The sequence below is a fragment of the Lathamus discolor genome, chromosome 11 (genome assembly GCF_037157495.1).
Source record: "Lathamus discolor isolate bLatDis1 chromosome 11, bLatDis1.hap1, whole genome shotgun sequence".
Lineage (NCBI taxonomy): Eukaryota > Metazoa > Chordata > Aves > Psittaciformes > Psittacidae > Lathamus > Lathamus discolor.
Window position 1 is genome coordinate 3,761,669 of NC_088894.1, and position 15,141 is coordinate 3,776,809.

The window sequence follows — 15,141 nt, forward strand, 5'->3', positions numbered from 1 at the left end:
ATGGCTCTTCCTTTGAAAACAGCACTTAGCAGAAGGCTTGGGGCTTCGGTTGGTGTTTGGTTTTGTAATTAAAACCACCAAAGTAAGGAGATGCTTTCCATGATAGGACCTTTTCCAGGCTGTCTCCTACCTCTGACCCACCCAAGTCATGATGCTGTGCCCTGTTCTCTCTGTGGTGTGGTGTTGTGTTGGTCTGGTATCTGCTTTCAGCGCCCATTCAGCTCTTGCTGGAGCTGGGCATCTGTGCTCAGGCTTTGAGCAATTGCAGCCGTTTGTTCTATATTTTCACCGTCTGGTCTGTCTCCTGTGAAGCAGAGGTTGGTTTGTTTGCATAATGCTTATTTTGGGAAGCAGGAGAGTTTTAGGAACAGGCTGACATTGTATTTATTTTAGTTCCTCTATAATTTTTGATAGAAGGATGCATGTGGATTCAAGAGAAGTTTATATATATATATATATATATATGGGGGTAAGGGAGAGGGTTGTTTTGGGTACTTCCCTTTCCCCCAGGATCTAAATTACAGCTTTTCTGGACTTGAGACACTTCTGCCTGGGAGAAGGCAGTGAATAAACCCCACTGAGTCAGCTGATGGAGCATCGCCACAAGGAGCTGGTGCTAGAGACCTTCCTGGAGGCCCTCTGCAGCTCCAGATTACAGATGAGTTTCACAGCCTTGTCCTGGCTTTGATGTGCAGATCTGAGTGACTTGGAGCACCCAGGGGTTGCACTTGCTTGCTCACTGTCTGCACAGAGTGAGGTTTGTCTAAGGGGAGTCTGTCTGACAGCCCACCCAGAGCGCTGGGGTGCTGTGCTGGCGTGGCTTTAGCTAAAGAGAAGCTATTCTGTGATGCCCATCATCACAGATTATCGCTGATGATGGGATCTTCGTGGTCCTGGAGCCCTGCCACCTTTTGGAGCTTCACAGAGGCTTCAGCAGCCCTGGCTTGGAGCCACAGGCAAAGACCTGCAGCTCTTTGTGCAAGGACACAGCAAGGTGGCTGCTCTGCACAGGACCTAGTGTCAGGACCTTGTCCATGCCAGGGTATGGAGATTATGTAAAGGGAAGCATCAACAGTCATAAGGATCATGTTGGCCTGTGGCCCCTCAAGTTCTTCAGTCTCCTGCTGTCCAGGAGGGTCCCTGTCCTTTGAGTGCAGCCATCCTTCTGTAATACTAAACACGAGACCATTCACTGGCTGCATTCAGGCTCCTATTTCTTGGAGGAAGAGCTGAATTTCCCATCTGCTTTCTTTGTGCCAGGGCCACCTTTGAGCATGTGCAGAGTGCCTTTGAGGGCATTAGCCTTTAGAAATCCCGCTTGGTATGGAGTCGTGTTTGGCCAAGAAGGACTTGGTGCTGCCCCAGCTCTCTGCAGGGCTCATCCTGAAGAAGGGAGGTGGGATCTTGGCTCAGAGCACAGAAGTCTAAGAATTGCGGAACAGGGAAGTGAAATGGGGGATGATAAACTGGAAGAGCTCTCCTTGTAGCCGTGCAGAGGGATTTGCTTGCAGCCTGGTGTGAAGCTCCCTGAGGCAGGGATTTCCCATGGTTTCCTTTGGGGCTCTTTTGCCCTTGGCAAGTGAGTGCCTCCTCAAGCTGGTGCTGAGCAGTGTGCATAGGTAATGAGTGGAGAGAATGCCTCATGGAGAGGGCTGGGAGGTCATATCCTGCTGGCCTGCAGCAGACAGCTCCAGCTGAGAAAACATCTCTCTACTATTCTTATCTTTGGACAGCCTAACAGAGACCTTGTGATGTCCAAGGGCTGAGCTTGGTGGTGCCCATGGGCTGCATGTCCCCAGCTTGGGCTGCAGTGGGGTTTGCTCTGTGTTTGCACACTGGGCCTGCAGGGAGGTCCTGTGCCTGGAGATGCTGGGTCCCAAGAGATGAGATGAGCTGAAACCATCCCACCACAGTGATCCTGCTGGTGGGACTGAGCACCGCTGTGCAAGCGGGAGTGGATGTGTGCTCCACAGTTGTTCAGTGCTTGGAGCTGAGAGAATGGGGAAAAGCATTACTCAAACTATTCCCAGGAAACTTTGTCTTTATCCCCATGGAGGGGAGTTGGAATTAATTCTTCTTTAATGTCCAAGTTATGGCCTTATCTCTCTGCAATCCTGCGTTTATCACGTCTTTCCAGAGTTCCTGATGTTATGTTCAAGGCTTGTGTGGCAGCCCAGGGCTGGCCCTGCTCCAGGAATGTGCTCGTTGCTTTTCCTTTTATTTCTTTACATATGAATGTGATTGTAGCAAACTCTTTGGTAATGCAGTGTGTTCTGTGCAGATTTTTCTCTGGTTAAACCCCACCTCAGTCATCCCCAGCCCCTCACTTTTAAGGGGAGCAAAGAGGTCACCAGCTCAAGTCATCCACTTACATCTCTTTGCACGCAAAGACGAATGTAAGCTTGTTAAAACGGAAGGCTATAGTTAGCAACACGTGCTCGGTTGTGGCCAAGTGCCATGAGAAGAATGTGTTATATTCAATAGCTTGCACTTAACAGAAAATAGCTGAGCCCTCCTGAGGAGCAGCAGCGCTGGTGGAGCAGTGGTCCTTCAGAGCTCTGCTAATCCCATTGCTGGCAAAACAGTTCAAACCCAGTGTGCTCTGGAGCATTCAAAACGTCAGTGACTCAACTGCGTCTTGTTTGCTCAGATGGGTCTTAAAGGGGTTTTTGTTTCCTTTTTTCCTTGCCAAGCAAACACTCCTTATCTGCCTCCTCTCTTTCTCTGTCCACTTTGCCAGTTCCTTGCCCTACCTGCACTTCTTTGCTGCTGTCTCCATGTCCATGCTCATCTCACTCCCAGCACTGCTGGGCCCTTGTTTCCCCCTTTTATGCCCTGTTTATGGATGACACCTCTTTGCAGTTGGCAGTGCCCTTGATAACGGCAGTGATTTGCTGATGTGTTCCTGTGCCTGTGGTGTCATTGCAACTGCATGGAAATAATCAGGCTGGCTCTGTGATTCCCACCCCCAGCCGCAGCATGTGGTGCTGGTACAGCTGGTTTGTTACACCTTAAATCAAACAGGGGAACTGATGTTGTTTTGATGGAAAAATACCAAAACAACAAACCAGATGTTTTCTGGACATGGGGTTTTCCAAGTGGGATCCACTTAGGATGCTGCTCTGGCAGTGGTGGGATACAGCAGGAAGGGGTGCCATGGGTGCCCTGCTCTCCACTGCTTGGTCGTGGTGCTGATAGCCTGGGCCAGGTGAGTTGAGCTGGCCGAAAACAGACCTATGCCACAAAAACAGTGGCTTTCACCTGGATCAGCTTCCCCAGCCTGAATAGCCTGACCGTCAGCCCTCTGTGAGACTGCGTGGAGGTCAGCGTCGTGTGGTAGATGTGGTGGTGGGGATAATTGCACCTTTTCAGGCAGTTCAGGTTTATTTTGGGTTGAAGTGACGTTGTACCTATCAATTTTGCATCTTCAAAGACTCAAGGAGCAGCCTACTTCTTAGGGGTGCATGCCAGACTGCTCAGGATCGAGTTCAGCCGTGGTTTTCCTAGTGGGGAGGTGTGATGTGCAATTAAACCCCTTCCCAGACTTGCTTGGTTGGAGAGGACACACTGACCTTGCCCAGAAAGCTGGGGCAGAGCCGAGGCTGTGCTGCTCTGCCAGCAAACACCTCCTCTCCCACCGCTGTGCCAGCAGGGCTGAGCGCCCAGAGCCCATGCTGCTGTCTTGGACACTGCAGTGCTGCCATCATCACCCCAGATGCCTGTAAGGAGCCACAGGCTGGCAGTGGAGGGTGTGAGGGATGCAATGGGAACTCCCTTCTGCTGCTGCTCCTATGGGAATGGCTCCTGCTGCCATGCCCTCTCCAGGGAGCAGCTGGAGGTTGTGCCAGGGTAAGCTCCCAAGGCACCAGGCAGGAGTCGGTTTCAGAGGTAGCCCCGAGCCCATCCTATGCATGTGGCCCCGCTGACAGCTCTGTCCCATCAGCTAAGGGAGGATGGGAAGAGCTTTTAATGGCGGTGCTGTCATCCATCAGTCAGTCCCTGCGTTTATCTTTTGGGCCAGCAAGTGTTATCTTTGAGCAGGGACCAGGTGACCCAAAGGTTCCCTCCAGCCCCACAGCATGTGAGCCCTGCAGGCCAGCACCCGCATGGGCAGACTGTGTGCGTCAGTCGGGCAGGCAGAGGTTTGGGGTGACATTAACAACAGGGTGCAGCTCCCCAAAGGAGCAGATCCTGCTTTGCAGATCCTCCCCACTCTCGAGAGCGAGTTCCCCTGCACATCTTGCCAGGCGCCGGCACTCCTGCGATCGCGCCAGCCCTTGATGTGAGTTATCGGAGCATCAGCAGACGATGCTCTCCCGCCCCATGCCACTTGTCCCGGGCTGGTGAGTGGTGTGAGCTGATGCTGGGGCAGGCTGGGGCGGTGGGGGGGTGACCTTCTCTGTGCCAAGGAGCTGCTGATTTGGCTCCTCGGTTCAGCCCCTTCTCAAACCCTTCCCCTTGTCTTCTCCTGAGCTCCTCAGACTGCTGAATGGCCCTGAGCAGTGCTTTGATCTGCAGCACAGCTGCCTGGCCCAGAGGCAGCAGCTCTGTAGAGCTCCCAGAGGAGCAGTTTGCCTCGAGCCTCGGGCACAGACTAACATGGCTCTCGTGTCCCTGCAGCTCGGACTGGGTGGAGATCATCGAGCCCCGCTCGCAGGAGCGGATGTATGTCAACCTGACCACCGGGGAGTGCGGCTGGGAGCCCCCTCCCAACCTCAAGGTGCGCCAGTCAGACCAGAAGCAGTGGTGGGAGCTCTTTGACCAGAACAACAACCGCTTCTACTACTACAATGCCATCACACGGCAGACGGTGTGGCACCGGCCCCAGGGCTGCGACATCGTGCCCTTGGCGCAGCTCCAGGCCATGAAGCGCAGCTCCCAGCCCGACTGCCGGGGCCGGCAGCACCGCAGCAGCACCGGCAGTGACGGCAGGAGCACCCCTGTCCAAATGGCCCTCCTGCAGGAGATGGAGAAGAGCAAGGGGGACTGTGCCGCAGAGAAGAGGAAAGACCCTGGCAGGTAGGGAGTGCTTTGGCCTTCTCTGTCTACCGGGTGGCTTCAGGCGTCAGGCTGGCTCCGCTGCCTGGTGGATGGGCTGGGAAGCTGTGCTGCCCCAAGAGGGTGCAGAGCGGGGGCCAGGTGCTGCCAGTGATCACCTCCATGTGCCCTCCTCCTCCAGTGGTACAGCCATCCACTCTCACACTGCAGTACTGCTTGAATATGCCCGCCTGAGGCAGGCCTTGTGTGTGTGAGACACCATGAAAACACACGTCAGTCATTGCTCCAGAGCCCTTTGTGCTAAATAGAAGGAGGGACAGGGTTTGCTGGGGTGGCTGGGCTGCTGTTCAAGGGGTTAGGCTGCTGCAGGGTGTGGGTGAGCCCAGCTGCTCCAGCTCTTCCCCTCCCCACTCACTCTGCTGCTTGTATGTGCCTGCAGCTTTAGCCAGGGCAGGAGATGGGGCAGCAGGGACAGAGCTCCTGGGCACACTCCTTTGGTCCCATCAAGCCTGAAATGAAAGAATGATAATGGGGTGCAATTTTGTTTGGCAAAGAGATTTTCTTAGACCACTCTGACAAATTATTTTTGTGTTGAAACTTTGCCAGCTTCAGCTGCACAAAAGCATCTTCTCCCCAGTCTGTGGGGATGGCCCCTCCATATGGAGTGGTGCACAGTGCTGCCCTGCCTTCCTCCTGTCTGGGCATCATCCTGCCTTGGAGAATGTGGTACCAACAGCAGCAAGCAGAGTTGAGTCATGCTGAGAAGTGACTCATGCAAAGGCTAGAGCAGAGCCTGGCACTCCTGTTATCCATGCCACTGCCCCTTGTCCCCTCTTCTGGGCATTGCAGCGAGCCAGGCTGCTCTGACAGCTTGGTTTCTGAATCAAAGCTGCCTCTCTGTGCGAGGTGAGAAATCAAAAGCCAAGATGATGAAAACCATTATAATGGCAATTCTGGAAAATATATGCACCCTAAAATGGGATTTATTGCCTGTCTGCTGGCCCCTGTGAGATGCTTCTGCATTCACTACAGATCTCTATGACTGGGAGACACTGGTGAAGCACATCAAGTGCACCAGAAGAGTCGGGGCTGTACTGGTGTCTGTGATGCTTCCAGTGTCTCTGCCCCAAAAGCAGCTCCTCTGAGCTTCAGACCCATCCAGAGAATGATCCCTGCCAGGAGAAATGCCAACAGTGAGAAATGCCTGAAGTTGAACCCCAGTAGCTCCAGTTCCCTCCAATCCCAACAGACACCAACAAACTATGTGTTTCCAGAGGAGTGAGTGCAAGAGCCTTGCACAGGGCATAAAATATCCTGAGGTTCATGGGGTCCAGCATACTTCTGACTAAGGCTCTTGGGTAAAGGTATGAGAGGCAGATCACATGGGAGCTCATAGGCTGCTTGGACATGTGAGGCTCTTCCACATCCTCACGCTGGTAAGCTGACATTATTTGCCTGTGGAAGCTGCTTTCTTGGAAGCAGGAGACTGAGCACTGTTTCTTTGCACATCCGTCATGTGTTGCAACCCCTGCTCACAAACAGCAGTGACATGTCCAGTTCTGGCATGGAGAGCAATTTCCCTGCCCAAGTCTGACACCTGGGAGAGGTTTCTTGCCTTTTGCTAGCTCATAAAATTGTGAGCAAAGAGCTAAGCCCGAAGCAAGTGTTCCCAGGTGGGATCTAATGCCCTTGCTGGGATGTCTAATCTAGGAACAGTAAAAGCACATCCAGCCTGTCAGCTCTGTCTGCGTTGTTCTCTAAAGACAAACATAAGTGTATCCTCTTCCCTCCCTTGTCAGGGATGCAGCTGCATAAACACCAGGCAAATACATTGAGTGCTGTCGGTAGCACTTGACATCTCTATAGGTACCTGAGCCCAAGACAATTTCGCTTTTGTATCTAAGGGCAGCACAAAAGATTTGTTTTTCTTCCCTCCGTGTTTGTCGTCCCGTGATAGATGGAGAGGCCAGAAGAGACCAGCGTGGTCCCCAAGAGGGGCCTCCTGCAAGCACATGCCACAGAGATCTGGGGGGAGGGATTTTGTCCTTCTTTCAGTAGTACTTTGTGGTTGGGTAGGGTTTTTTTTACTTTTAGCAGACTTTCCCCCCCTCCCCTTTCTCTCTCGTGCCTTCTATCAGCACTGCTCAGTCTGCTGCGCCCGCAGCCGCATCTCCCTGCTCCCAAACTCTCTGTGTGCTGCTCTCAATGGCCTCAAGCAGAGCAGAGGCACTCCCTGGACTCTGAGCACTGAACTGCTGCTCCTTGCTGCCCATTACCTCGGCCTGTGTGCTGATCCCATCCTCTCCCTCACTGCCCTACTGTTCACTGCTGCTTTTCTGCCTTCCATGAACATTGGCCTTTGGCTTCCCCATGTGGCACAGGGAGGTCAACCCCATCCAGAGAAGTGAGAGATGCTGCTGTGATCCTGGAGCCTCCTGGGGAGGATCTGCTGATCCATGTGCTCTTGGTCCTGTGTTGGGTTTTGGCTGTGCTTCCCAGGGCTACCCAGCTCTGCTCCTCCCTTGCTGGAGCAACGACAGTGCTCAGCACTTGCCTTACAGCTCCAAATCCATCCCAAAAGCTTGGGATCCAAGTGCAAAGGAAGATGGACTCTGTCCACGGAAGGTGGGGGCCAAGTGATCCTTTCACACGCTGGAAAGCTCTGCAAAGGGTGGATGTGTTCTCTTGGGGATCGGGAGAGCGGCCTGGGGCTGAAAGCAGCTGGTAGCATTTTGGAAGTGTCTTGTGAGCTGCTGCAGCCGTGCTGGGGTTTGCGGGAGCTCCTCAGGCCTCATGGGTGAGAAGGGGCTGGGCACTGTGCTTTCCGTGGAGGATCAAGGCCTGAAGAGGACAGTCTTGATGGGAATGGAGCCTGTGTGCTGGGCTGCAGCAGTTGGGCATGGCACCGGTCAGGGCTGTGAGTGGGCTCTGCTGTCCATGCAGTCCAGCCCTGTTCCTCCTCTTCCCTTGAGTCTCCCAGGACTTGTTTCAGAGTGGTCTTGCCAGGGTTCCCCTTGCTATAACGGCGCATCTCAAAGTCCTCCAGATACAAATCCAGCGTTCCTAGGATGTGAAGCCCATGAAGGTGGCAATGAGGATACCTCTTGCTCCTGCTGAGTCTGGTTTGCCTTGTAACAGGCTCATGTCTCTTGAGACCCACTGTAAATAACACCAATATAGGCGAGAAACACAATAAGGATTCCTGCTGCAGGCTTGTTTCCTGCTTATGCCCCTGACCTCGGGGCAGGGTGCCCAAACACACAAGGTGCTTTGCAAGTGTCCACAGAGCTCTCCTTGGCACTGTGCAGACCTGGGTTTGGATGGGTCGCCTCCATGGGCTCTCCATCCCTGCCTCCAGCATGGGCACTGGAGGAAGCAGCAGTGCTGCTGGGATAAACATCCCTGTTCATTCACATCTGTCAAAGCACCAGGAAAACCACTGCTGGAAAGGGCAGAGCTGAGGTGCAGGTCCTTTTCTCCAGCCTTCTGGGAGGGAAGAGCAAACAATAGGGCTCTGAAGCCTGGGAAGAGCTGCCGGATACACTGGGCCTGCTGGAGCTGGGTGCGGGCTGGGAAAGCCAGCACCGGGTTGCCATGTTTATATTGGAGCTACTTGAAAGCATTCCTCGAAGGAACATCTCAGGGGACTCTGTGGAGTCTCTGCTGCTGGTGGCTGAAGAACGTGACCAAGAGGCTGCGTTGGGACGTTTCTCCACCACTCACTTTGCTTTTCATTCAGGTTTTCACTGCTCAGAAGGATGAGGCTGAACCCTTTTTCATGCTGCAAACTCAGAAAGCCCCTGCTCTCCTCTGCTTGGTCTTTTGGGGAGCCTGGGGTTGGTGTTGAGAGAAGACGTATCCAGATGTGGCTGTGGAGCCTTGTCTTCTCTGCAGTGGTGCCTCTTTCCTCTCATCTCCAGCAGCCAAGGAGGCTGGAGGTGGTGTGTTGTGTCCGAGATGAGACTGATAGGCACACATTTAGAGGGTTCATTTCTCCACCATATTCACTTACTGAGCTCCTGGTCAGAGGGAGCGTGGTGGCTGTGGTCAGGCTGGAGCTTGGCTCCCTCTTCTCTCGGTGCACAGGTCCCCTTTCTCCTCCGGCCCTGTGAGACCCTCCTGGATATTTTGGCAGAGCCATGCAAGGATATTACTATGGCATGAGGAGCATGCCTGCGTAAAGCCGTGAATGTAAAAAGCACGGGTGTAATACCCTCTCCTTGAAGTAGGAGTGCCTGTGGGCGCACAGTGGGCATCGGGGAGCCCTGGGGAGGTACCAACGATAGCTGGATAGTGCTGGTCCAGATTCAGTGCTGCTCTGGCTGTATCGCTGAGTTCAGATCACTCCCATGCAATCACCCTTGGCCTGCCCAAATGGGGAGCCCTTGAGTGGCTCTGTCCTGCTCATCATTGATGTGGCTCTTTGCCAGTCTCACTTCCCTGCCACAAAATGAGCTGCTGGCTCAGCCAAGCAGAGGGGTAGGTGGAGGGGTGTCAGAGATGCTTATTTAAAAGCCTACCCAATGTTGCTGCTCTGGTTCTTCCTGTTAGTCCAGGAGCTCTCTGAAGAAGAACCAGGTCTTCAGTAGGATTTGCACTTGGGATTGGGGTTGGCTGCAGGAGGAATGTACCAGTGTGAGGAAGGCCTCTAGGGAGGGTTGATGGAGGAATAAAAGCTTTTGTGCCTTAGCAGGAGATGCTGGGGAAGGTCCCTAGGGAAAGGGGGACCCCAGGATGGGGAGCACAGGATGGTGACCCTTCCTCAGACTCTCTCTGGTCACCTGGGTAGTTGCACAAGGCAGACTTAAGTGTCTGTCCTGGGGAAGGAGCCGGGCCCTGCAGAGGCAGTGGTGAAGCAATGTGAGGCCAAAGGGTGGTGGTGGCCTTTGGACCATGGCTGGGAGCCAGCACCAGCCTCACCCATGCCTCTCCCAGTGCCACGGTGCCAAGGTGGGATTCGCAGTGACACAATGCCACTGGAGAGCATGTGGTAAGTGGTGGATGGGGGAGGGATACATGACCCCCTTAGGATTGGAGTGGTTGGGAGCAGACATGGAATATTGGATGTAGAGCAGAGGATATGGGGCAGGTTATGGGTGCAGGGGGGGAACAGGTGAAATAGGGCATCGGCAGTGGCGTCGGACTGCTGCTCTGCAGCAGATATGTCCCGTTGGGTTGGGGTATGGGGAGAGCACCCTGCCAGTGGGAGAGGCACAGAGGACAGGCAGAGCACCCCCAAGGAAGCTGAGCTGAAGGGAGGGACTGGGACCCGGAAGGTGGAAGGTCTCTGGAGAGCAGGAGCAGAGTGCAAGAGGGTTGGGATGTCTGGATATCTTAGGGCTTGGCAGGGAAGGGGTAGGGTCACCGAGAGTGAGCTCTGGGCATGCAGTGGAGGTGGGTCTGTCTGCCAGCACATGGACCATGCAGGACAGGTCAGTGGTGTGGGATGGGGAGCAAGTGTTAAGGTTTAAATAGAGCAAAATGGCTGCGGAGGTGTTAGAGGAACATCTCGGGGCATACACAGCATACTCTCAGGTTGTACTCAGGGATGGCTGGTAGCGGGTGCATGGAGGGAAGGCACAAAATGGGGCAAGGCTCAAGGCGACCTTCTTTTGAAGACCTGGGAAGTTCAGGCTGGTTTGGCAGCCTTTCCATTCCCTTTTCCTCAGAGCTCACAAATACAGGCTGGGTATAGCCTGGCGGCAGATTTCACAGCCATGAGAGCTGAGCAGGGACAGGTTTAGCCAAAGGAACCGGATCTCAGGGCATTTGGGCCAGGCTGGGAGGATGCTGTACACAGAAGCTCGCTGGGTTGTGTGTGGGTGTAACACATACCCTGTTCATCTCCCATAGACAGCATGGGGTTTTCTGCCAAGTAAAAGGAAACTTAGATCAAAACAGTAGCGTGGTGTAGAAGGGTTGTCACCATAGGTTGACAGTCTGAAGGCAGACACTTGGGATTATTTTCCAGCTCACCACTTAAGTAGTTCAGAACAGCTTTGCGGGTCTTCAGCTGGTTGTTCTGGGTGCTGTGCTAGCTAATGAGCCCTGGAAGGCGTAGGTTCTTTCCTATCTCAGTGCTGCTGATAGCAGACAGGTTATAGTACAATGAACTTGTTTCGTCTCGTTGTTCTGCTGTTCATGACTCAGAAGTTTATCATGTGTGTAACAAGGATGTTTCTGGTTCAGGAAGGGGGATCTCCAGGAAAAAACAATGAGGAGCCAATATAACTGCTTGGGGAATCTCCAGGCACTTGAGACTTAACAATGTGGGATTTGGGTAGATGAGAGAATACCTCAGTTAATATCATTCTTAAGTAATTCCCTGTATTTGTATCTTTCTTCTTTTAGGGAGACTCCTACCCACTGGCAGCCTCTGCCTGGCACGAAAGCAGCCATGTTGGTCAAAGTGAACAGTCTGAGGCAGATACAGAGCTCTTCAAACAGTTCCCTTCAGCTGCAGGGTGCTTCAGAGGCCAGCAGTCAAAAATCTCTTCCAAAACCAGCCATATATGCTCAGCCTCAATCCACATCCCAGAGCCCTGGACCCACAAAGCAAATGCCTACAGGAGAAACGAAGCAGTCTATGCAGATCAAAAAGACAGAGAACGGTGGGTTTTGCCTCGTGCTGATGAATGGTCCGACTTCTCAAACGCCTCCAAGGAGCCAGACAGGAACCCCTCAGCCTGTATCCCCCAAGTGTGCCTCCCCTGCACCTATATATGATGAGCCATCTTTGGAGTCTCCAATTTATGATGAACCCCCAGTAGATATGGACACTGAAAGCATCAGTATGAGTGGGATGTCTCCGCCAAGGTCGCCAAGCAATAGCTTAAAAAAGCAGCTGCAGCCAGCCAAATTATTACAGCATCCAAGTGTGCAACAGCAGCAAGCTGCAAAGAAGCATGCAAGAAATCCCTCTGCCACTGAATACAGCCCAGCTGGCAGAGAATATATAAAACACATGGTCAATGTTGACCAGTCTTCCAAACTCTCCCATTCTTCTGCTGCAACAACTGATGCCTCTACTAAATTGCCAGGTCAGCTTACTTCGAAAGACAGCTTCAAGCAGTCGTGGAGGATCTTGGAAGCCAACGTCCTCAAGAACATGGAAGCCCACCACAGTCGCCAGAGCAGCCTGCAAACTCAAGAGTACCCAACCGGGATAAGCCATCAGGACTCTGGTTATTCAACTGGCCCTTCCCCAAGCTTGAGAAAAAGGAAAGGAAGGAGGCAAGGGACGGGTCAGGGAAGACCTGGCTCTGTGGGCAGCAGCAGCGAGCTCACGGCTTTGAATGATAAGCTGATTGCTGAGATGCGTGCTGTGGTGGGCAGGTCAGCAGCTTGCAGGGGCAGCAAGGCCAGTCTCGATGCTGAAAGCCTGGAGAGTGGCATCCCAGCGGAGAGCAGCAAAGTCAGGTTCCAGTCTGACCACTTGAAGAAGTGCATCAGCCGGAGCTCAAGGGATGACATCTCGGCCAGTAACAGGTCTCTGTATAGACAGGGCCTGGAGAGCAGGGGCAGCTTCCCCAGCGATGTGTCTCCGCAGGACACAGTGAGGCAGAAGAGGACTTTTGAGAAAATAGATTCCTTAGAAAAGAATGTGACCAGCCAGACGAGTTTGGCTTCATCAGATGCTACACGTCACTCCTCCCAGGTACCTCCCCATCCACACCGGGTTCATGTCATGCTTTGTTGGGCTGTTGTGATGCAGAGCTGAGAACCTGGCTCTCTCCTAATAGTTCCTCATATGCTCTTCTCCCTGATGATTGTTCCTGAGCATTGAGTGGGATCAGAAAACCAATGGCAGTGACTTTAGCATCTTGTTGTTGGGAATAGCTATCTTAAGGCCCCTCAGCCAGCCTGCACAAGTGGATTTGTTTATAACGCAGCACTTTTAGTTTGCCATCTTTTCTCCTATTTGGATTTGAAGGAACCTCCTGCTTCCTTAGCCCAGATTTAGGTTCTGTGTGGGTGATTTTATATCCTGTGAAGGCTTTGCCCTTTTTCCTTTTGCTCCCTCTTCCAATTATTTCACTCCTGCTGAATATATTCACCCTGCAGCCTGGGTCACTGCATCTCTTTGATACCAAACCTCCAGCAGGAAATGTGGCTTTTTATTTTATCCCTTTGTTCTCTCTTTTCTCCTGTTTGCCGCTACATGACCTTTCATGGAGAAACTTGGCAAAGCTCCTTGAGCATTTCAGATTGCTCCAGTAGACCTGTGAGGTGGAGCTTTAAAAGCCAGGCTGCCACCTCCCTCCTGTACCAGATTTATGTGTGTGCATTCTCCTCTTTATTGTGGTTCCTGATCAATAGCACCTTGCTCTCACCTGAAACCCTTTTAAAAGCTGATGCCATGTTCCCACATTTCCCATTTTTGAGGCACAGGGTCAGTCTGAGTTTACACCACTCACATGTTATAGTTAACAGTTCAGCAGTTTCATTTCACAGACTTGTTGGAAGACTGCTGTCCAGTCTTCAGGCTATGCTACACTTCACTGCATTGACATGGAGAGCTGAGGCTTGGTGTCTTGATTATGCACAAGAGATGGGGGACTGGGGATAGGCTGGGAACGGCCTTGAAAATGAAGGATAATTCATGTGTGGTAGGTTGGAGAAGGAGAGAACACAGTGGAAGATGTAAGGAGATAGATGTGGTAAAGGCAACACATCGGTAAATAAACTCTCTATTTACAGAAATACTCTGAGAGTCCAAGTAAGGAGGAGAGGAAGCTGCAGAGAATCGCTGTTTCACCTGAAAATGGCAGCGTGTGGCTTGAGTCACCAGCAATGGCCTGTGCTGGGCTTGTGTGATGGAGAGGAGAATTGAGAGACAAGGAAATTCATTACTGAGGAGGGTGGGCAGAAGTTCTAGGACAGGCTGAGCAGAGGTGGATGTGTACTGTCAGCACAAAGGTAATAGCTGGGTAGTTGTGTGAATGAGATTTGAGAGATAAACTCGAGAGAGAGAAGAGGAGAGAACCAAGAGGCTGTTGAACCTCTAGAGAATATGAGGAGGTGGATCCTCAGAAGTGTCTAACATGCTGAACCGGCAATTAGGGTAGTAGGAGGAAAACCAGTCCTGGGCCTGGAAGGTGTATTGAAGGAGACTGAGGATGGAGATGGCAGAGAATTGCAGGGAGGGATCTTTAGTCAGTTGTGTTAGGTGAATTCAGAGGGGTAAGGAGGTAGAGGGGTAACTCGAGGGATGGAAAACCAAAACAAAGTGGAAAAGCAGGAGAAATGATTGTGCCTCAGGCTGGCAATAGGAGGTGGAGTGTGATGTGTGCTAATCCCGTCATCCACATGTAGGTACATGTTGGGGTAAGATAGGGAAGTGTTGCACTGCACAAGCCTCTGTCCTGAGTTCAGCAATTCCTCTTTACTAAGAAGAAAACAGTGACTTACTCTAAACATTTAAGAACTGATGTGTATTTTGGGGATGACTGTAGGCCAGGACCTGAATAGAGTGTGGCACCCAAGTTAAGGGGGATCTGCAAGGAAGGGAAATACATATTTTATCTCACTTCTTCCCCTGCAAAACCAAACTTTACAGGGTTTATGTTTCTTTGTCTTCCTTTAAAACCCCCAAACCTCAAGATTATCTTGTTTGGCTTTTTCTTACTTGCTGGAGATCATCTCGGAGTTCACAGAGCAAAGTGTGGGCTGTTAAGCCTTTAGTTCCACTATGTGGTAATTTCAAATCTAACCAAAAAGTCTGTTTCCTAAAACAACTTCTTGGGTGTTTGAGTTCAATATGTGTCCCAGGCTGCCACTTCCATCTGAAACAGAGAATTCTTCATGGGCAAAATCAGTGTCTTATTCTCACAAGTAGTTATTAGACATCATTTTTTGGGATCAGTACTACCAAAGCTCTAATTATGTAGTTACCCATAGCCAGCACTGGGGGAGAAGCCTGGACAAGGGTTGCATGGAGGAGCTGCACACGGCATCTGGGAGGAAGGAAGGTTGTTATCTCTGCTGCTTATCTCTGTCAGCTTGTGATCAGTGGACTTGTCCCTGGAGCAGATGAGTTTGATCACTGCAGGCTGTGGATGGGCAGCAGCTGTTCCAGTTCTCTGAGAAGAAAACACAATCCAGTGCTTGGAAACGATTCTAACTTAATTTGGGGAAGTTTAT

General features: G+C 52.0%; 1 protein-coding gene across 3 annotated transcripts in view; it reads left to right on the forward strand.

The window, feature by feature from the left end:
- The window catches only part of LOC136020379 (rho GTPase-activating protein 39-like), a 45,135-nt gene that overhangs the window by 17,610 nt on the left and 12,384 nt on the right, over positions 1-15,141 (forward strand). For all 3 annotated transcript variants that reach the window (XM_065691427.1, XM_065691426.1, XM_065691429.1), the window contains exons 2-3: positions 4,621-5,019; positions 11,350-12,655. In XM_065691427.1, the coding sequence (XP_065547499.1) occupies positions 4,621-5,019; positions 11,350-12,655 (1,705 nt within the window). The remainder of the gene's footprint in view (positions 1-4,620; positions 5,020-11,349; positions 12,656-15,141) is intronic.